The 24,670-nt window shown below is 33.4% G+C and overlaps 1 protein-coding gene across 1 annotated transcript; it reads right to left on the reverse strand.

Annotated features, from left to right (window-relative positions):
- On the reverse strand, nt 1-24,670 carry LOC133188592 (transforming acidic coiled-coil-containing protein 3-like). The gene is made up of 17 exons (XM_061324074.1): nt 24,609-24,670; nt 19,528-19,713; nt 18,924-19,105; nt 16,247-18,575; nt 15,553-15,640; nt 15,335-15,390; nt 14,976-15,048; nt 14,580-14,658; nt 12,908-13,061; nt 12,593-12,658; nt 11,577-11,800; nt 11,331-11,374; nt 10,519-10,586; nt 10,263-10,364; nt 8,331-8,437; nt 7,290-7,410; nt 1-602 (listed from the first exon to the last, which is right to left on the reverse strand). Exons 2-17 carry the CDS (start codon nt 19,702-19,704, stop codon nt 534-536), a joined length of 3,939 nt encoding a protein of 1,312 aa, XP_061180058.1. The 5' UTR covers nt 19,705-19,713; nt 24,609-24,670; the 3' UTR covers nt 1-533.

Here is a 24,670-nt window from a genome sequence, read left to right on the forward strand (position 1 = left end):
TGGGATACAAGTATATTTATGTAGCTATTATCATTTACACTACATAACATGGATTACATACTACAGAACTCAGATGTTCGCTGCATAACAAATAATGTACAACACAACTCGCTCAACTCACAGAGGGAAGATAGAAAGAAGACAAAAATTCATGATTCATATGACAGAAGTAAATGACCTAATATAGCAGTCTTATAAACACAGAAGCTCTTAGACACAGAAAACTCTAGAATCATACAATGTAGATTTGATATTATATTATTTTATACAAAGGACATGCAATAAACAATGTCCCTGTATATATTTTTCATGAACATCAGTTTCCCACGTTCACAATCATGAATACACAGTATCAATGAACTGTGAACTCCCAATTCACTTAAAATCTCAGAAAAACATACTAAACATTAACAATTATATCCACATACAGCTAAGCACTACTTCTCTCACAAGCACAATTTTCCATGATTGAAAATAAAAGGTGGTTTTCTATAAACATGTCTTCCAGTCTTAAAATTCGTGAACAATGATATTCACTGTCTGGATTCCAGCTTCTGCATCAGTTGATCACATATATCTGACAAGTCATTAAATTCCTTTCCCTGTAAAAGAACAAATATATTGAGTTCAACTACAACTTTTCTTTTCTTAAGTTCTTAGTAAATTTGATATGCATTTAAGTTTACTTTGGTAATAACAAAATACTAATGCCTTTTTATATAAAACTTTTTTTGCTGAATTTTTGCATGATGTACCATGTAAACTAAAGGAAATAGTGATTAGGCCACAATTAAAATATTGTTGGTTTGGCATTGCCGACTTAGTCTTTATATGTTTTGGTTGGTAGGTAGGGAAAATATTTTTTTTAAATTTTCAGAAATGGTACATGTTGTTAGTATCTGGGCATCATGGGTTTCCGATAGTTTAACAACAACCACAGTCTGAATTGATTCTCAGTTTTGTCATTGATTTTCAAACCCTTTTAGTTTTAAACCTTTAATATGGTGAGAACCTCGTAAGTTGTTAGAACTTGTGTTCAAACCATTTGTATATTATTTATACAATAAAATATGTTCAAACCAAACCTTTAATATACATGGTATCAAAAATCACCGACATTAAATTAGTATAAAGTCGTTATCATGTGCACGAATCCAAGCATGGCAGCTAGATTCATCTAGCAAATCGGACAGGACATTGTACTGTGAAATTTCTATTTCGAACTGGTATATCTGATTCATCAGTTTACTTTTGCCATTTAAAACCACAGAGAGTCATGCCATCAACTTCTGTTATACCGAGTTTACATTTTACCGCTTTCGACAGCCATATGCTTGGATTCATGATACGCATTTATTCAACATCACATAGACGCTTATAAATGAAAACTGTTTGATTAATCAAGCGTTTACATGATTCTTTCCCATTCTGAATATATTCTGTACAAACACTTAAATCCGGATGAAATAAAAATTATGATCAGTATCTGTTGAAAAAATTCTTCGGAACGTACCGATTTATGTGAGTTGGCCGGCAACGCCAAACAAAGCTAATTTTATTTTTGGCCTTAAGGTTTCAATTCATGCATGTGTGAGAGTCAATGAGGAACAAAAACTATCACATTGAAATATCTTATTTAATAATCAGTTATTAAACAGTTAAAAATTTCTGGCGGCCCACAAGATGGTTGTCATCAGAATAGGAATGTAATTTTTTTTTTCAAGACTGTCCTTTGTTCAAAACCAGTTAACAAGCAAAGACACCAACTGTACATTCTCATATAATATTTTTGTTTGCATTTGTTGTATTTCAAGTGCTGTTAAATTTCCTGAGCACTGGCTATTCCATCAATGAAATATACAAAGAAATATAAACAATAATTCCAACTTTAAAATAGTTTGTTTACTCTCTCTCACCTCAGGATGAAAAAATTGGGTCGGTAGATAGTAGAAAAATTTTTATCCTGCAACTACCCCTTGCAATGACCTAATAAAGGTAACCTAATAAACCAAAGCTTAATTCGGTCAATGCCCTAATAAAGCCTCATGCATGTATTCCTACGTTCTACAAAGCATTGTGACGTCATACACATTGCAATGTTTACGCCGTGGCGTCTTAGTTTCAACTGCAGAGATTTACCTAAATCGGTTGAAAATAGCTCGTTTTGGAGGTCTGATGTAAAACAATAAATTGCAGGATAAACAAAATACATAGAAACTATCTTGAAATATAAGCGATATTTGGGCTTGGGTCGAAAACGTGATAGAGGGCTCGGCAAGCCTCGCCCTCTATCATGTTTTCTTACCCTCACCCAAATATCGCTTATATTTCAAGACAGTAGCCTTGTATTTTTAGGTCACCTGAGTCACTCAGGTGACCTATTGCTATCCGTTCTCGTCCGTCGGCGTGCGTCGTGCGTCTTGTGTCGTGTGTTAACATTTGAACATTTTTAGCTTCTTCTCTGAAACCTCTTAACCAATTTCAACCAAATTTGGCATATAGCATCTATGGGTGAAGGGGAACAAAAATTGTGAATTCCATGGTCCCTGTCCCCTGGGGCCTGAGGGGTGGGGCTAAAACCACCAAAAATAATGCAATCTTTAAAAATCTTCTTCTTTACTCCTGGACATCAAGCAGTCAAACTGTTGGCATCATTGTAATAAGCATTGAGCCCTCTACCAAAATTGTGAAATTCATGGCCCCAGGGTCAGGGGTTCTGGTGCTAGGGTGGGGCTATATAGATCATATAGTGAAAGTGCATTATTTCTTTGAAAATCTTCTTCTCTGCTCCTGGGTATTAAACAAGGTAATTAAGTACATAGTTATGAAGAGCAAGAATGCCTCTTCCAAAATTGTGAAATTCATGGCCCCAGGGTCAGGGGTTCTGGTGTTAGAGCGGGGCTCTATTGATTATATAGTGAAAATGCATTTATTCTTTGAAAATCTTCTTCTCTGCTTCTGGGTATTAAATAAAGCAACTAAGTACATAGTTATGATGAGCAAGAGAGCCTCTTCCAAAATTGTGAAATTCATGGCCCCAGGGTCAGGAGTTCTGGTGCTAGGGTGGGGCTATATAGATCATATAGTGAAAGTGCATTATTTCTTTGAAAATCTTCTTCTCTGCTTCTGGGTATTAAATAAACTAACTTAGTGCATAGTTATGATGAGCAAGAGTGCCTCTTCCAAAATTGTGAATTTCATGGCTCCAGGGTCAGGGGTTCTGGTGTTAGGACGGGGCTCTATTAATTATATAGTGAAAATGCATTATTTCTTTGAAAATCTCCTTCTCTTCTCCTGGGAATTCAATTAACTAACTAGGTACATAGTTATGATGAGCAAGAATGCCTCTTCCAAAATTGTGAATTTCATGTCCCCAGGGTCAGGGGTTCAGGTGTTAGGGCGGGGCTTTATTGATTATAAAGTGAAAAGGCATTATTTCTCTGAAAATCTTCTTCTCTGCTCCTGGGTATTAAACAAACTAACTAAGTACATAGTTATGAAGAGCAAGAGTGCCTTATCCAAAATTGTGAATTTCATGGCCCCAGGGTCAGGGGTTCTGGTGTTAGGGCAGGGCTCTATTGATTATATAGTGAAAATGCACTATTTCTTTGAAAATCTTCTTCTCTGCTCCTAGGTATTAAATAAATTAACTAAGTACATAGTTATGATGAGCAAGAGTGCCTTTTCCAAAATTATGAATTTCATGGCCCCGGGGACAGGGGTTCTGGTGTTAGGGCGGGGCTATATAAATCAGATAGTGAAAATGCATTATTTCTTTAAAAATCTTCTCTACTCCTGGGTATTATTTAAATAAACTAACTACATAGTTATGATAAGCAATGATGCTTCTTCCAAAATTGTGAATTTCATGGCCCCTGGTTCAGGTGTTCTGGTGTTAGGTCGGGGCTCTATTTATTATAAAGTGAAAATGCATTATTTCTTTGAAAATCATCTTCTCTTCTCCTGGGTATTATTTAAACAAACTAAGTACATTGATATGATAAGCAAGGATGCCTTTTCCAAAATTGTGAAATTCATGGCCCCAGGGACTGGGGTTCTGGTGCTATGGTGGGGCTATATAGATCCTATAGTGAAGGTGATTTATTTCTTTGAAAATCTTCTTCTCTGCCCCGGGGTATTATTTAAACAAACTATGTACATTGTTATGATATGCAAGGATGTTTCTTCCAAAATTGTGAATTTCATGGCCCCAGGGTCAAGGGCTCTGGTGAAAAAGGGGGGGGGGGGGGCTCTATTGATTATATAGTGAAAAAGCAAAATTTCTTTGAAAATATTCCTTTCTGCTTCTGGTTAAAAAGCAAAGAAGCTATGTGTATAGTTATGATGAGCAAGAGTGCTTCTTCCAGAGTAGTGAATTGCATGAGCCCTGGGTCAGATGTGCTGGCGTAAGGGTGGGGCTCTTGATAATATAGTGAAAATGTATTAATTCTATTTAATAATCCTGTCTGCTCCTTAGTGTTAAGCAGATAAACAAAGTGATTACTTATAATGAGCAAACTTCTGGTCCCAGGGTCAGAGGCTCTGGTGTTTCTCAGTGGGGAGGGGGGCTCTATTGATAATATATTATTTACATTTGCAAATATTTTTCTTAGATGAACCTATTGAAGAGAAAATATGTTCAATTCTGTATGAACTTATTGGGGGTCAGAGGTCATGGCCGAATCACACAGCAAGACGATATCTTGTCTACATAATTATTTCTGTCACAGTGACACTGGTTTCGGAACTTCTAAGCAGTTAAAGTGATGAAAAAGATAAAATTATTGAAACATATATTTTTTTTCGTTCAATAAATGGATCATTAGATCTTTCTTCGGTGTGAAGAATGTTTCTAATTAGCCTAAAATCACGCTTACCTTTTTAACCCGAAATTCCTTTGAAAGTATGTAAACTGAAGACGATAGCACCGCTTTTGACTTCATATATAAAGAACTCATATAAAATAATAGTAAGATTATTCCCAGTAGCGATCATTGTATTTTCATTATGAACAGATATTTCCTGAACTGGACTGCTGAACATCAATGTAAGTATTCAAATGTTGGAGCGAGGCGAACTCTCAAGACCAAACAGCTTCTAGGTCATTGCGCGTCACAACACAGCAATACGGCGGGCCGTTCATGTAATAAAAGCAGTTCTATTCAGAATATTCGTCTCAAATGTAAATAAAAGTAATAAACAACAATGTTAAAACGTTCACTGGGAAATGAACTTGGTTGGTACGTGATCAAATCTTCTGAGAAGTCCTTCGGGCTTCACAGGATTTGATCATGTGACCAACCAAGTTCATTTCCCAGAGAACTTTTTAACATTGTTGTTTATTTCTTAAGTGAATCTGTAGTAAAAATTCATTATTTCTTTAAAAATCTTCTCTGCACCTGGGCATATCAGAGGCAAAAAGAGTAAATGATTTAATAAGGAAGGGTATTTTTTACCAGATTTTTGAACATCTGGACCATTTGGTCAAGTGTTCTGGTCCTGGCCAGGGCTCTATTAATTTGTATTCTTCTGAGAGGAGTTATTCCCCTTTGCCATTTACTTTTGACAATTAATCACTGTAAATATTGTACTTGAAAGGTTAATAGAATAAGAGAATTATGCAAGAATTTTTATTGTATAATACAAAAAGTACTTTCATAGTTTTAATGATCAGTTAGACTTTTAAGTAATAAATAAATAAAAATGAGACAAAAATAACTTGTCTTATTAAATGTTCATCAAAGACTAAGAGAGGCCAATGTAAGACTTTTTAACAAGGAATTAAAATAGTTTAAAACATTGCTGTGACGTCATGCCTTTGTTCTTGCAGTCTAAAAATTTAGCTGTAGCCGTCCGATAATAATAATTAGCAGTCCAATAATATATTATCGGACGGCAGTGATAACAAAATCAGACAGTAGATAAAAAACAACAACTAGAGTGAGATCAAGGTTTAATTTGTCCAGAAACCAAAAAAAAAAGTTAGGGAGAAAAATTCAGGGAAAGGGAACACGAGGAAATTGTTAAAAATAGCAAACCCAAGAAGAAATTGGAGTTTTAACCTTCCTCAAAAGTAACACTTTCCATTCGGTTTTTTGCAAAACATTTTCGATACAGCACTGTGAATAAGCCAAATTAAATCCATTTCTGATAAAGAACCAGTCTGCGAATTTCTTCATTTAACGAGGTTTGTTCGCCAATGACCACACTATTAAAACCCAAGATTTTCATTATATCATCCAATCAAAATTTTAGATAAAAATCCGCATTTTTACCTTAAATGTATTTTGAAGATATCATCCAACACTGTATCTGTATCAATGTCAAACGACTTAATAAAAAAATATTCCGAATCATAAAAAAAATCCTTCTTCGCCTGACCACTGTCCATAGTTCTTGCTAAGCCAAACGACTGCCATTGAATGAATGAAACAAGAGTTCACTCACTGATTTTACTATCTAAAGAAAAAAAACTTTCGCCTTTCTTTTGTCTATTTATTAGATGGTTTCAGGTAGAACACGATTGATGCCTGAACTCCTATTGTGTAATTATCGGACTCCTTAAGGTAACTTTTGGACATTTAAATAGCAATGTTTTAAGTAAGATATATGCCTCATACAATTCTAAATGTAAAATTATCAGACCGTTTTCGGCCCTAACGGGCCTCAAACAGTCTGATGATTTTACCTATAGAACAGTATTCGGCATATATCCATTACATAGAAGCACTGATAGTTAATATACTGTATGGTGATGGTGATAAATGGGGAACAGATTAGAACCTAATTTAAGAACTGTTACTGAATGCTAGACTAATTATTTTGTTGATCCTGATCATCCTATATTTCTTGCTTTTGGGCAACAAAACTTCACCTTTCAGTTCATTTTATACTCTATGGATCCTCTAAATTGTTGAATTATACTCAGGTGACCGTTAAGGCCCTTGGGCCTCTTGTATATTTTTCCCCAGAAAATTTCAACATCAATGCTGAATTTTCAAAATCTATTTTCCGGAATGCATAAAAAAATAACTGCTTCCTGGAGGTTAAAAAAAGGATTTGAGTCCAGCCATTTTTAGCCAGTCCGTCGGGAGAGGGCAAACAAACTTGTTTTTAAAGCATAAAATGTCTTTCTTTGTTAGCATGGGAATTAACATTGTAGCCATTGCAGAAAATTCTACATAACCCACTTACACAGATTGTGTATTTTTTTCTGCAACAGCTGAAACATTAATTCCTGTACTAACAACCAAAGAAAGCATTTCATTGTTTAAATTAAGCTAGAGTACCTTTTGTTCCAGGGCTTTCTCTTTACTTTCAAGCTGCATCTCTTTGCGTTTCACCAAAGCCTCCAGTCGAGCAGTTTCTGACCTTGAATTGGACTTGACCTTTTCAAGTTCTTCATGTGCCCTGGAAATAAGAACAAAATATACTGTTAAAGATAAAAGATATCATTAGCAGTTCATTATTACTTTACTAATTTATTCCAACATTATATGGCTTTACTAATACATCTAGATGTAGCATCTCAAACATGGATAATTTTATGCAGTCCTCGGCCTACATGCAACTTCAATGATGTTACAAGAAAAGTACATTCAATAGAGTATCTGAAGCTGTCTCAAAAATTTAACATGGAATACTGATGCAGAGATGCCAGCAAATATATAGACTAGCTGTTTTTACTCAGTTTTGGGTTTCAATATTGTTTATATTTTCACACAAGTGAGATATGATATGAAAAGAATATGAAGAATTTGGTTATACATCAAGTTGGAAGGAAATCACTGTTTCCAAAATTATTTTGAAAAAAGTTACTACACTAAGAAAGACAAAACCCAATCTAGTAACCAGAACTTTCTTAAATTAAATGTAACAGGTTATCAAAATGACACAAATTATCTTGTTATGGATTAGTTCAGTTTCAGTTAATTAAGGACACGCGCAACATACATATACACAAACTCTACAATGTACCTTTCCCACTGATAATTTTCTAAGATATTCTCAATTTTAAATCATAGTAGTGTAAGATGTTCATAAACAAAAAATCAGCATACATTACCAGGAGTTTTGACCAGATATAAAATGATGAAAATGCTAGTATTTTTTTTAAAAGAATTAACATATAGTTTTAGCTGGTATTTCACATAAATTTGATTTAGAGGAGGTGAACAGTATAACCAGGCACCATAAAATCACAAAAATAATTGGAACTTTTAAATCAAACAGGGAATTAGAAATTTAAGTTAAAAACTACGTTGCGTATGTCAGAAAAAAAAGACATTCTTGTACATGTGTGTCTTTCTACCCCCTGTAATGAAACTTACGCCTTTAATTTCTCCTCGGCCATTTGTTTCACTTTAAGGATTTGTTCGTCAGCCTTTTTTAATCTCCCCATATAATCCTCCACACACGCTTTCAGCGTTTCTTCATTCTGATAAATACAGAATTGGAAATTATACAGGATGTTTAATTAATGTACAATTTAGAGACCTTCTGTTGTATTGAGTTAAATTTCATAGTCTGTTATCATCCCAAAAGGTCTGGGAATTTTCCAATATTGTATAACAATAATTTCTACATCAAAGTTTTGAATATATGCCAAGGCCAATAATCATGACCTTAACTCTTTATTCAACCATCCTTATCATGCTTATGGTATGAATCAGGGATGGGGTAATTGAAAAAAGTAATTGTAATCGACTGTAATTAATTACATTTTTTGAAGTAATTGAAAGTAATTTGTAATTGAACATTTTTTCAATTTCTTGTAATTGTAATTTAATTAATTACACTGAAAAAATATGTAATTTCAATTACTTTTTCAATTACATTCAATTACTTTATATAATACACATTCACGATATATTGTCACCACTACCTCCCCATTTTACTGGGTTTTTATTTTATTGTAAAACATATCCTCAATCCTTCAATTAAACAAAATCTGAAGTTAATGTTTACAAACAAATAATTAAATGATTGGCTTGATAATAATAATCTGGTTTCTTTCTAATCATTATGTAAATTTTGAATTTTTTGATCTATGTTTATAAATATGAATTTTGAACCACTCTTCTTAGGTCTATTCAGCTATGAAACACACATTTATTATATTTCAATCTTTGTTGTTTGATCAATAATATAGAAAAAGAAGGTGTGTGTCATTATAAAGTTCTCTCTTGTTGGGAAGAGATAATTGCCCTCCAGATCACAACTGTAAATTGCAATCAAAACAAATCAACTCCTCTAAAGAGATATATTCATTCCATAATTTAGAAGACAATTAAAGCCAATGGAGATAATTATTTCAATTTAAAATGCTCCGCTAGCTTTAGAAAAAAAAACTTTCAATTTGATAATTATTTTAACATCTAAACAGATTTTTATGAATGAATTCTTATCTGTACAAGTATTATTTATGAAGTAAAATTATTCAACATAAATAGCAATTTAGGATGTTCAGGTTACCTTCAAGAAAATATTTAATTTGAGGGGTTACAGTTGCGACTCATTTTACCCTGTTAAAATACCCACTTTTAATCAAATATCATAAGCCATGCAATTTGTGTACATGTAGGTTTTGTGTGGTGGAAACTGCATCAATCTGATCTCGAATAGTTCTTTAAGAGATTCTTTAATGTTTTGTAAATAAATATTATAAATTAAACCACAATGATACACAATGCCTATAGCATATTATTTCTTGTACTCTTTGTGCAGAGGCTGAGCTTGTATACAAATAAATGATATTCTGTATATTCATTGACAAGGATTATACAAATTTTCAAAAGAATTAAAAATGTAATTTGTAATTTAATTAATTACTTTTGCAAAGTAATTGTAATTTAATTAATTACATGTCTTAGAGAGCCTGTAATTTAATTGAAGAAAAAGTCAAAGTAATTGTAATTTAATTAATTACTTTTTAAAGTAATTGACCCCATCCCTGGTATGAATCGTTTTTACTATGATAATACTTGTACAGCTATAATACCATTGCATGTATGACAATAATTTTGACATTTTATCATCTGATCCCAAAATATAATTGTGACCATTTATCATGTGAACCTATATCAAACAAGTCATTGAAATATTCTCTGCTTTAGAATTAAATAAAGTTCTATACATTTTAAAAGAACTGAAGTCATCATGTCACATTAAGAAAGATGTTCTGGGTTGGATGGATGCAGTGATTTACAAATTCAGGGAAGGTTTAATTCGATTCTATGCTTACATATAACAGACAGACTTGCCTTTAGAGAATTTTCCAATATTTCTTTGGTTTTGCCGTATCTTTTGTGGAGAGCGGAGAATGAGGCTTCTAATGTGTCTACAGCCTTAGACTCCTGTGTAGTCTATAAAATAAAAGTATGTGTGAATAAACTTCTTCAAATTAAATATGTGAAATATATTCGACTCTACTCATACATGTTTACATGTATATATTGTTAAATTTGTAACACAGAGTTGACTATCATTGTTACAGTAGCACAAGTTAACAGTACAAACCTGTTCATTGGCCTTCTGCAGCTCTTGTTTGACATGTTTTAATTCAGTTTTTAATTTTTCTCTTTCCTCTGGAATAAAAGTAATGAAATAATCCAAATACTATTAGCACTCAATAACAGATACATTGAACATGTACATATTTCAAACATACAAGTACCATAATTATATACATGTAAAGAAAACAAAATATTTTCTCCTATCATGGAGGTTTTTAAATTATATATTGTTCCATTCTGTTATAATAAAACAACCATCACAAATGATGTCAAATACACTGTAAACAAGAAAATTAAGTTGTGTGGATCATCCACTATTATGGTGCATGTAAATGCATTGTGGTGCCTTATTTATTTCATGTCACCTAACAGCAGAATGGTTTGGGGGAATCTTGTTCAATATTTTATAAGGGGGTTCATTATATCGCAGCGAAAAAGTGAACCCAGGTTCAAAATATTACGCGATATATTGAACCCAGGTTTAATATATCACAGTATCAAAATATTATGCCACACCGGCTTTAAACATGCAACAGAAAACTTTTAAGAAATATTCAATCACATTACTTCTAATTTATTTTTTCTTAAAGAACTTCTCTAACATCATTAGGAATACAGGATACTGGAATATTTCTACGTAAGTTTTAAGTACATGAATACTTGGTTCTGACCTCAAGTGTCAAGCTTTATTTTCAGGTTCACAAAGAGATTGCAAGGAATTGTTTAATAGGTAAAAAGCTCCTAGCCAGCTACTTATTGCAAATATCTGTACTAATTTCCATGTCTATCTACTGTCATTAGAACAAACGAACTTACCTACAAACTCATTGATCATGGCCTCAAATTCCTGGACTACAGAACTATGTAAATAAAATACAAAGTGTTAAAAGTATTCCTCAAAAATAAAGGTCACACAGACTTAAAATAACTAATAGTACAATAAGCTTGCTGTTTCACACAAGGTTCAAAAACAGCACTAAATCTTTAAAAATTGTGAAAGACCACGGATGAGAAATTAACAATGAAAGAATTAAGTACATTTTAATGAAATTCGGTACATACGCCATTTGCTTGACCTTGTCCTCTGCCTTCTGACACTGCGCCCGGTTCTTGTCGATTTCTTGACTCATTTGTGCCTTCACCTCTTCCAGTTTCTTTCCGTGTTTTTTCTCCTCCTCTGCTAACTTCTGACTCCATTCTTTTTGATTGTCCAATAATATACCCTGGAATTCCAGGGCCAACGTTTGCTTGATCCGAGATATGTCTGCCTCTGTATACTGCAAAACCTATGCAAGAAATTCACGTATGTGCTTCATTAAATTTACCTAACTTTTCAAAGGTCAAATATATACAAAGTAAACTTTCTATTTCTTACAAAACCATGTATAAATTATAAATATTTTAGATATCAAATACCAGTTACACAATACAGGTATACCCAACATATCACAAAGGTTCTTCTTTAACAATCTATAGAAGAACTAAACAAACCCTCCTCTCGAATACATGCACAATGCAATAACAAGAAAACTGAAGCTTACTCAACATCTGCCAAGAGATGTCATTATTAATTATTATGTCAACATCCCTGGTAACATAATAATATTGAATAATTTAATTTTGGTTGTAACGCGTCATTTGATTGGATAAAAAAAATTAGAATATATCGTATAACCTGGGTTGCCTACGTCACAATGAATTACGTCAAAAACGTATCAATCCGCTTGACGTTACATTTAAAATATGTACAATTTGAAGGCATTGTTGAAGGAGAAATTGTCTTATTTTTTTACACTTGATGGAAAATTAAATTATAAGAAATGAATTTAATAGCTACTCAAGTTATACTGGCGTAACCTGGGTTGGAACAGTTTACGCTTTTTATAAACCACTTCGCGGTTTATAAAGCATAAACTGTCCTAACCCAGGTTATACCAGTATAACTTCCGTAGCTATTAAATTCATTCCTCAACTATGTGGAAAAACTTAAGTTGTTATTAACATAAAATAATATGACACTTGTTCAAAAATTGTGACTGGCTGAACAGATATATGCCATGACTTGTCATGTGACCTACCTCAATGATTCCATCCCCCTCTGTCTGATTTAGAGACAAGGTATCCTTGATCACATCTGTCACTTCCTGTAAAAGTAATATTAGAATACTCTGTTTAGTAGCTTGTTTTTAACTATTCAAGAACTATAGAAAAAAAAAATTGTTGTATGGAAAAATTCTTTTTCCAAGGACAGTAAATTATATGTGTGAAAATCAAATGAGTCATATGTGTATATATTAAATATCATTTAATAAAAAAATCTTTTTCTAATAAAGCATATCTTTTACCAAAATCTATATTCAAAAACATTTTGTGGAGTACTGAACAACACATACCGTCCTGCCCTCGGGTATATCTGAACAGAGTAAGTCGTTAGAGGTGACTGCTTTTGTGTTGACTGGGGTCTGGTTCTTCACCACAGGCACCACCCGGCTCTGACCCGGACCACGTGGTGGTGTCCCCATCAAAAGCATGCTCTCATCTGGTTCTCTTATAAAATAATCAGGAAATAATGATTTTGTTTTCCTTAAATGTGTAATAATATGGCTAACATGTAGTTTCAACATGTTCAGTGTCATCGTTCCAAGGAGAGTAAGAGGTTCCTCTAATGACTGTCTTGAGACAGCCCTAATTACTGCTCTCCTAATGCTAAATCTATGTTTTGATGTGAAAGTTTAAATATATATATAATACAGTTGAACTTCAGCACCTCAAACATTGACATCTCGAATACAATAGATGGTTTTCCATCAAGGTGATTTAAGCAAGAGTTATTTCTCCATGGCCGCCATATTGTAGGTCAACATCCCCAGTTCCCTTCATCATTCAACCAAGTTCAATTTGTTATACTAGGCATTTAGGTGAAGATAACACTGTTTTCTTATGAATATATAAACGTTTGTTAAAGCTTTATTTAATTCATAATTTCAATATTGTAAATATTTTTCCCATATATTTCTGGCATGCAGGGATCGACATTAATGCTTGTCCGATTGCCCGGGACAAGTAAATTCTCAGTTCGGGCAAGTGAAATTGTCAACAAACTTGTCCGATTGGGCAAGTGAATTTTTCTCCTAGAAATATACATATTTATTGAGTTTACATTGATTTATAAATAAAACTGTACAATAAATTGAACAGCTAGTTGACAGCTAGGTACCTCACTGACATTGAATTGTATTCGGAATTCCTTGGTAGTGTTACTAGATTATATCACCCATTTAGATATTGGGTTCATTATTCTGTTTTCTTTCCTAAATCTAAATTCAACCTACGTCTATCATTTATTCAATCAAAGAATATAAGTAATACAATGTATCCCAATCAAGATATGTATGTTCCGTAGCTACTATCTTCCTTTAGCGTTGCTTCGCAGTTATCTCTGAAAATCACGATTCACAAAAAAATCCTACCGAAAAAATATTTTGAATATATGAATTTTATTAAAAGGAAACAGAGGGTTATTGCTGCATGGCAGTGTGTACGTGTTTACAGGTTAAATTGACAAGGACAGTGGTACACATTTATGTACAAAACGCAGCATCGAAATTTTTTTCATGTACTTCAACTTGCCAAGTTGACAGTAGTGTATTTTGTCACACTTTTTCTTATCATTACATTTACAGTAATAAATAATACTTATCTTTTCTAATTTTGGGAAACTAAGTTTTGCATTCGGACAAGTCAAAGTCTGAGATGACCTACCCGAAGGGCAATTGAATCTGAAAGTTAATGTCTATCCCTGAAGAAAATTCACTACTTTGACCTACAAGATGGCGGCCAAGGGGAATAACTCCGAGGCAAAATATGTCATAGGAAAACTATCTATAGATATGTCAAATTTGGAAGGTTCACCCACTTTTTCTTTACATACTTTAACTTCAATATCTCAAGTCCAAAAAAAAGCACAGTATTTTTTTACTTCTCAACAAGTTCAAGAGAACAAGATTTGAAATGAAACTATAAAAAAGGAAACTTCCTACATATAATAAACTTTAAGTTACTCACAGTTGTCGGAGTCTCGGGTCAAAAGTACCTCCTCGCTTCATACTCATTCTCCTAACGTCTATACTGGCTCGACGGGGATCTGACAAACAAAGATGAAGTTAGGCCATCATTTCATAAATTCAAATTCTTAACACTTTAAATTGCTTTGGAAAAGAAGGAAACAAATTCATTTCAAAATGAAAATTAAAAAAAAAAACTAAAAAGGCATTCAAGTCGAATTTAGAATAATATCAACACAAAAACGGGATACTTTCAGCAAAATGTTTATTTAGATTTTTAAAAAGTGACAATCATAGCCAACGGTAACTTGTTAATAATTTTCTATGACCATGAGTAAAACAGATAACCACACTTTAGAGCAATAAATAATGACTTCAATCAGTTGATTCTATGTACCTGCTACAGGGAGGTCCACCAAAGGATCAAATTTGACATACAGTGACATCCGTGACAGGGCCGATTCAGCAATCTGTACAACGAATTCATTCATTAACATCTAGCAAACTTGGGTAAGATTGCAAACTCTAAATGTTGAAGATGATTTTTTTATACCCTACATTGATTGATAATTTATTTACTCTAATGAAGACTAAATCAAATCACTTTGGAACCATCTGTCTGTTTAAAGCATTGCATTTCTTATCTACACAAAAATCATTTAGCTTTCAACATGTTCCATGCCAATAGCTTCTAGAATAAGTATTTTTTTTCTAATCCAGGATACAGTGTTCGAGTCAGAGATGGTTAAAACTCACCCCTTTATTGCTGCCAAACTGTTCCAAGATGTCAAAGTCAGCAGGATCACTAAACACTAAAAAAAATAATTAACATGATTTTAAAAAAAATGTCAATTAAAAAAAAAAATACAATCAGGTCAACAGAAGAAGAAATGGTTACACTGATTTCAATACAAACTACGCTGCATGAATGTGCTAAATAGGTTTAAGGTTTCCATCAGGAAACTTCTCCTTACATGTAGAACTGGCTGGCTTAAAGTCATCATCACTTAATCCAAACTCACTCATATTGGTGAAGGGACAACTCTTCTTGGGGGTCTTTTTCTACAATAAAAGTCATATTGGTTGTCATTTTTTAATATCCTGGTCACCCTTTTTAAACTATTAAATTATTAAAACATGAATTAAATGAAGTAAACAAAACAGTATTTTCTTACTGGGATATATAAAATGCAGTGATTTCAACATACACTGTATCTAAATATGATATTTCATCACAGATTGTGTAGATTGATGTTATAGATCTTTTTTTTTCTTTACAATATTTAATTAATCAGAAAACAAACAAAAATGAATGCATGTATATTTTCTTATATTTAAAAGATCATTTTTTGACTAAAATAAAACTGGGTTTTAAAGAACTCATTTGTAAGGAAAATTGGGTTATAGGGAAACTTTTATGAAACCCAGAGAAGACCTTGCACCTCATACATCACTGTCAAATGTATTATTTATCATTGTGTATTATTGTATTTTTATAGAGGGCCTCAAGGAAGAATAGTGATCACACTAATTGAGTTACTCTCTTTAAATAAAGTATTATTATTATTATATAATTATAAAGAATCTTGCTTATATTTGTTATAAGGAAGCAAAACTGGAAGTCCCTGTGACTTCTTATAATTGTGCTTTACTGTAACATTAACTTACAGCAGAACCAGTGGGTGTCTTGAATGGATCGTTCTGAAGTTTGAAAGAAGCATCCTGCATTTTGTTAGCATTCAGTCCTGAAAATGGACTAACACACGTCTCACTGTCCATCAAAAGCTTCTCAAAATTATTCTTTCCCTGTTTTTCCATGTTTTCTGAGGCTGTTTCCACACTGTCTTTGATGGGTAATTTCTCGACCCCACTCTTCATATCAGAGGGCTCTTTACTTTGTTTGGAAGAGCCATCATCTGGTTTTTTGCACTCTTGGGGTGAATTGGCAATTTTTGAATTTGATGCAAATGGATCCAAATTTTCTAGATTTGTTGCTTTTACTGGGGAGTTTGCAACTTTAGGCTTTGTTGCAAAAGGATTTCCTTCTTCTGTCTTTACTGCAGGAGAATTAGCAACCTTTGATTTACTTACAAAGGGATTAATGTCTTCTTCTGATTTTCCATTTGGTGAAAATGCAACCTTGGACTTAGTTGCAAATGGATCATTTTGTGAAGTAGGGGAGTTTGCAACATTTGACTTGGTTGCAAAAGGGTCAAATTCATCATCTATATTCTTTTGTGCTGGGGAATTAGCAACTTTTGCTTTTGTTGCAAATGGGTCAATGTCTTCATCAGGTAATTTTGCAGGAAAATTGTCAACTTCTGATTTGGTCACACAAGGATCTTTTTCACTTTCTTCAGAGTTCTGTGAAGGAGAGTTTATAACTCTACACTTTGTTGCAAAGGGAACCACATTTTCAGTGAAAGCTTCCTTCAAAGGAGAATTTGCAACTTTAGATACTGTTGCAAAAGGATCAGGCTCCTGCAAAGGTAAACTCTTCTTTTCTGGACTGTTCACAATTTTTGACTTGGATTTAAATGGATCCATCTCATTTTCACATGTGGTTGGTGCTGGAGAATTGACGACTTTAGACTTAGTAGCAAATGGATTAAAATCATCATCACTGAATGCTGGCTTTTCTGGTGAGTTTGAAATATTGGACTGCTTCATCATTGGATCTATGTTTTCATCTCCCTCTCTCTTGGGAGAATTCATAACATTGGCCTTTGTAGCAAACGGATCAATGCTGCCATCAATTTCACTGGAACCTAAATCTTTCTTTTCTTTGATTTGAGACACAGGAGATTGCCTTCCTTTTACTTCACTTGTTAGGACAACATTTAACCCTGCACTTTGTGAGAGAGGTTGTTTGATATTACCAGAATCCAACAGATGATGCTTGTCATTTTCTTCCAGAGAAATTTCGACATTTCTGGACTCAACATGATTCTTCGGAGAATTTGAAGGTACACATGTATCAGGATGATCATCCGAATTTGTTGTCTTTCTGGACACCTCAGGACTGTTCATCAGCTGCTTTTTAGGTTGAAAAGGATCTATGTCTTCAAAACTTTGACTGAAGATATCTTCCGACTGCTCAGCAACGATGGACTCCAACACTAATTCTTTTTTCTTTTCTTTAATTGCTGGAGATTCAATCAGTCTAATGAATGGATTGTCCTTCACACTCTGAAACTCAGAGAGGGAAGTATTGCCTTCCTTTCTTTCATCATTCTCTTCCACTTCCTTTTCATCAGCTTTGGGAGAATTCTGCACTATGCCACTAGCAGATGTCACTGGAGAATTCTGAACTGCCACCTTGGTGGCAAATGGATTGATGTCGTCCAGTTTGTCAAAGTCAATATTATAGCTGCCCTTACTGATCGGCAGTGTTGGAGATGAGGATTCCTGGGTTACAGGTTTCTCCTTTTCCTGCACTTCCTCTGATTTTCCTTTCTTTTCCTCCATTGATTCAGGACTACCTTTCCTCTTATCCTCCTCTTTTGACTGAAAAGCTTCCTCTGGGTTGTCGTCTTCCCTAACATTTTTCATCCCCATTTCACTGACAGCAGCTTCTTTTCCATTAGCATTTGTCAAATCCTGCACTTTTCTACTTGCAAGTGGCAAAGGTGAATTCTGCACTGTCATTTTGGTGGCAAAAGGATTGACATCCTCTAGGTTATCAAAGTCAATGTTGTAACTCCCCTTACTGGCTGGGAGTGGAGGAGATGAGGGCTCCTTGGAACTGTTCTCTGTCTCCGTCTCCTCTGCTTTTTCTGATACATCTCCTAATTTTTCTGTCTGTTCCTCCACTGGTTGAGGACCACCTCCCATCTTTGACTCCTCATCTGGCTGAGCCATGTCCTCTATGTTGTCCTTTTTTGGGGTAATTTTTTCGATTTCATCAACAGCATCAAAAAAATCATCAGTATCCATGTCCTCTTCCAAACGATCTTTTGATGACTTGCAATTGGGTTGAACAACTTCACTTTCTTCACTGCAAAACAAAAGGCTTTTATAAATACATTCTGGATAGATACATGTACAAGTATATATATATGACCAATAAGGCAAACCATAACGCTGGCAAAATCTCTTATTATGACCTACTGGTCAATTAAGAAAATAACTTAATGCAGTGTCCTGCAATATATCCTCACACCCCTACTGAGTAAATAAACCAGTGTACATTGTATATACAGTAAACATGGTAAACACCATTACTTCTAATGCTAAAACTAAGAAAGTTGAATATACACCCAAATGCATGGCTACTCAAGGTTCTTTCACATGTTTCAGTGATCCAAGTTTTTCTTTTTAGGATTATCTGACTGACACAACTTACAGTGGTAGGTTATTGATGACTTCCATCATAATATCTCGTGCCATCTCGAGATACTCTTGGTGCTGATCCTTGGTGACAATTGAAGTACGCTCGATCCAGTTTTCCTGCTCGTCCAGCATTCGAACCTCCTCAAATCGTGTGGGTGTTGACTTTTTAACATTGTGTGGTGTTTCAAATTTTACCTGCAATATTATCAAAATATACATGCAGTTTCTATAAAATTTTAAACATAAAATGAAACAATTAAGCATAATTCTACAATACTTCATTTAGTATCTTCAAATTTCATTTATTACAAGACAACTAAATTATACATTAAAAGGTCATGTATATTCATATTTTGTGAAAGAATTTTTATTATATAATCTTTATAAAATTTATCAATATGCTTTATGATTATCTTTAATCATTTTTTCATTCCTAATGTGCGTTTTACTTTTATTTCCTTTTATTAATCGTGAAGTGACTGTGACATGACACGAATCTGCATTTTTTCAAAAATACAAATGTCCAAGTAGAAAAGTATATGATGCATTTAATGTACATGACAGCTTTGGAATTTTTTTTTTAATCTCTTATCAAATTGCTGTTTTTACCCCCTTACCTTTAGTCCTTTGTGTATAGGTGTACAAAGTTGAATAAGGTTATCTTGTTGTGAAGGCTTTAGGATAGATTTCTTGACGACTTGTGGAGTCTGCATCAACATGGGGGGCCTCAGGTCCTCCAGACAAGAATTCTCACTGTTCTCATTCAGGGAAAACTCCATCAAATTTTCATCCATTGTTTATATCTAACAGAAAATGAAATTTCTTTTAAATAACATACATGTACATGTATTTATAACTGACATATTTTACAAACCACATGAAGAGACACAAACGAAAATGGTAAACACATGGTAACATAAGCTTCATTCACAGTTCACTATAATTAATAACTACATTATGACAATGAGGTAAACTTGGTACTTCAAAGTGTGTGTGTATTTTTTTTTGTACCAAACATGTCATTATAGTGTCATCACAACCAGGGTTCGAAATTCACTATATACAACTCGCAAAACGCAAGTTAGAATTCCCAAATTGCGAGTTAAAAATTAGGTAACTCGCAAAAATTTGCGAGTTGATTTTTTTGGATTGAAACTGTAGCAAAATTATATAATATGACAGAACACAATGCTCTTGATTTAAATCAGTATTTTAACTAAAAGTCACACTGTAGTTGTATTTTGTGTATTGTACAGTAGTTACTTTTTCCTTAAGTTACATGTATTTAATTTATATAAATTTAACTTTATATGAAAATTGCGAGTAGTCTTATAAAATTGCGAGTTCACCTTCTTGGTACTCGCAATTATTTGCGAGTTGTAATTTTAGGGAGTTTCTAACCCTGACAACATGACACAATATTGAAATACCTAAATGTTATGAGTATAGAAATTATTATCATGATTATAGATTAAGTTTTATCCACAGCTCCACAAGCAATTGGTGCCTTGTATTCAAGGAACACACAGGACTGAACTAAATTTCTGTCAGACCAAAAAACCTCATATAAGAAAGTGAAACATATTAAATAGGCAGAACCAAGGAAATGTAATAAATATTTGAATACTTGGGAAGGTCAATGCAGCTTTAATTATCCTACTTTGTGTACTTTGATTTTGTGCAATATTTTTCATAAAACAAATGTTTTTATGACTCTTTGTCCAACTAAAAAACCGGACACTGAGACATTGGACATTCTCGCCCAGTGTACAAAATGAAGCGTTGTACCTGAGGCACTATACATTTGGTCAAATCCAACAGTGCAATGTCTTTGAATTTGCTTAGACTGTGATCACAGGAATACACACTCCAGGTCCAAGGATGTTTTTTTATTTGTATTCTTTCATAAATTATTCTTCAAGCACACATTTACAATGTACATGATGTATTCCATTTGGAAATTACAAAAAATAATATAGCCATTACATTACATATTATCAAGCTTTTGAAAGCCTTTAAATGCAAATATATTTGAATCACATCTTTTATTTTGTTTACGTTTTATGCATTGTTGCTCATAAAGCAATCCTAAATAAACGTCATTAATATAGGGGGTGATAATTTTGTAGGTCTAATAATGAGCAAGTTTCAAGATTATCTCCCTTGGTGCGCTCTTTCATTACGGAGGGTTTTTTGTTTTAATGTAAACAATCATGTGGGACAATTATTTATATTGGATACGTTACAACATCAAAATGACGGTCTATCACAACTGATTTTAGGTATTCACTCTTCAACTCAAAATTACCATGATCTTGAAACTTGTGCATTGGTTATAATTTTTTTGTAAACAGGAGGCTGAGGCCTAGAGTGGAACATATAACAGAACCTATGAGTTCTTTATTCATTTTATTTTTCAGATGAAATGTCATTTGTTTAATGTCCCTTCTGAAAATTTTTCACTCAAATAGAGATGCCACCACTTGCCGGTAGACAGTCAGGGGTGAGACTGAAATCTGTCATTTTTAAAATGACGATTTCTAGTCATAAAATAAAATTTTTATTATGACTAAAACTCGTCATTTTTAAGAAAACGACGAAAAACAGTCATAAAAATTTAGAGTGTTTTTAGAATACCAGGTTACCTCTCTAAAAAATGTTAGATCCACCAACCGAAAAAAAGGACAAAAAACATTGTAAACAAACTTCTTTTCTCAAATACAGTTGACTACAACATGTACAATACTGGTTATGTTGACAGTACATATTTCCCAAGCAAAAATAAGAGTGGAAGAGTTATTTGTCAATTTATTTGCATAAAATAGCAAAGAAGACAAAAATGACAATATTTCGTCTTTTAACCAAAATGGAGGGTCTGGGCGCACTGAAATATCCCTCGTTTTACGGGGCGCACTACTGTTTCATGGTTTTAACTTTTTGTCAAGACTTTTCTCTACAAGTACGTACTCTTACAGATTGTGAACTAAATGTTTTTATAGGGTTAAAAGCCATGTAAAAGTGGGGAATTAGTTCTACCAAAATTCGACATTTTACCGCTAAAATAATAACTTTCACCTTCCATGCTGATGTTCTAACGCATGTGGTCGGCAGTAATTAGTGACCTGGATGAAATGAAACTCGCATAAACACTCTTCTTTTAGCGGTGAATTCAAAATTCCCTTTTATGTAACCAGGATAGAAGAATTAAGTTGAAAATGAAAATATGATGATAGTAAGTCATATTTACAAAAATGACGAAAATAGGTAGTAAGTAAACATGACGATTATCCATCATTTTTCAGAATGACCGATTTCAGTCTCACCCCTGACTGGTAGAGGGCTGCAAATTTTAGACCTATACTCGGCACTGAGGGCCCTCAAGCAGTAATGGATCTTTTTCAAAGTCAGCACCTATTGCAATACGGAACCTCGGTTTATAGTCTCATCCAAAAGACCTGGCCCCGGGATCATGAAAGGTCTTAAGATTAAGTCAAAATCTTTATGTTGTACTAAAATGTTGTAGAAGTCAGGCAGAACAAAATTAAAATATTTTTCAATATTGCTTTACAAAAGTGTTTTTATCTGCAAATTTAGATCTTAATTCAATAATTAATAAACATTTTACAGGCAATTGAAAATTTGACTTAAGTCTAAGTCTGTTTCATGACCCTGGGGCCAGTCTTCACGTCTTGCAGTGGGATTCGAACCCCCAACATAAGGATTAACTACTGCAAATAATGCTCTAACCACTGCGCCACTCAGACAGAAACATGATTTTAAATACAAAATGAGCATAAGGCTTATTAAAAAGGGTTTTGTTGTCTGATTTTGTTTTTCTAACCAGGTCCAGTACAATCTCTTTATTTAGCTATATAGCTTGAAATAGCTATATAGCTTTATTAAGTTATTCAAAATAGCTTGATTTAGCTATTTATATGCAGTTTTTCACAAAAAATTTTTTTGTATAAAATAGACAAAAAGTCGCATGTATTTGACTATTCATATATGTTCTATGGGCTATCAAAACAACAACCAAAATCAAAGATAGTTTTATCTTTGAAGCTTTTGAATACTTTTAAGCAAAAGATAAATTTCTATTGTTTGAGTAACTGTCCACTACCTTGTGTGCGTTGAGGCATGGATAAGTATGATTGCTTCTCATTGTACTGAATTATTACCAATCAATTATCTTGTTGAGCATAATTGGCCTCCTTTATAATTTCATTGAAGAAGTAACTGTATCAATTGTGTTATATAGCCCCAAAACTCTTAGAACTTTGAGTACAAAGTCTCTCAAGGAGACACAATTTAATGAGTGATTTTTACATGCATCAATTTCAGAAGAGTTCAAGGTTGCAGGGATCAACATTAACGGTTGTCCGATTGCCCGGGACAAGTAAATTATCAGTTCGGGCAAGTGAAAATGTCAACATACTTGTCCGACCGGGCAAGTGAATTTTTTGCATACAAATGTATATATTTATTAGTTTACATTAATTTATAGATACAACAATAAATTGAACACTTGATTTCCGCAACGTACCTGACTGACCATGTTTTTGCATTCGGAATTCCTTGCTAGCGTTTCTAGATTATATCGTTCATTTAAAAATCGGGCTCGTTATTTTCTTTCTTAGTAAATACGCTCTACGTCTAACAAAATTTTGTTAACTTCTTACTAGGAAATTAAATTATTTATTCACGCACAGATTATAAGTACAGTGTAACACAATGTATCCTAATCAAGATAAAATGTTTGTTTCGTAGCAATTATCTTTCTTTAGCTTTGCTTCACAGTTATTTCTGAAAATCACGATTCACAAAAGGATCCTACGGAAAATAATTTTTAAGAATAAATATGAATTTTATAAAATGGAAACGGAGGGTTATTGCTGCATGGCAGTGTGTGTTAACAGGTTAAATTTACAAGTTCAGTGGTATACATTTATTAACAAATGCATCATCGAATTTTTTTCAGGTAGCTCAACTTGCTAAATTGATAGTAGTGTATTTGGTCACATTTTTTTCTTATCATAACGTTTACAGTAATAAATAATGTTCAGTTCTTTCCTAATTTTGGGCAACCAAGGCTTGCGTTCGGACAAGTCAAAGTTTGAGTTCACCTGCCCGAAGGGCAAGTGAATCTGAAAGTTAATGTCTATCCCTGAGTTGAATATCATCACTGCACCAAGGTGCGACTTTTTGTACCTGCTGAGGAAATTACACATTTAAGAAAAAAGTGTGACAAAATAGCTAAATTAAGCTATTCTGAATAGCTTAATAAAGCTATATAGCTAAATAAAGCTATATAGCTAAATGAAGAGATTGTACTGGACCTGCTTGATTTTAACATGTAACATAATAAAATAAACAACATTCTGTATTTTCCCCATCATTATGATCATCACGACTATCAAAAACCTGATCCTTGTTTGCATGACCTAAAAACAAAAAGAAATCTGTACCTTCCCATCATTATCATGATTACGACTGTCAAAAGCCTTTTTATCCTTGTTTTGCATGGCCTACTCTGTTGGTTTAGCATATCCGATAAACATGATAAAATTGATGTGATCATGAATCAAAATGAGACGCTTTTGGTCGAGTATTTTAATTGTCTTGAGCTTTTCATATCGACATTTTCCTTCCCAAAAACCGATGATTAGGCTTATTTGTTTACCAACACTTAGTCACTTACCAATTTTTATTATGGTTTACCCGCTAGATATTTGAAATCCGACAGGAAAGTATACAATGAGC

This window comes from Saccostrea echinata, unplaced genomic scaffold, assembly GCF_033153115.1.
Source record: "Saccostrea echinata isolate AGI-Se365-2 ecotype Australia unplaced genomic scaffold, CSIRO_AGI_Sech_v1 ptg000016l, whole genome shotgun sequence".
Classification (NCBI taxonomy): domain Eukaryota; kingdom Metazoa; phylum Mollusca; class Bivalvia; order Ostreida; family Ostreidae; genus Saccostrea; species Saccostrea echinata.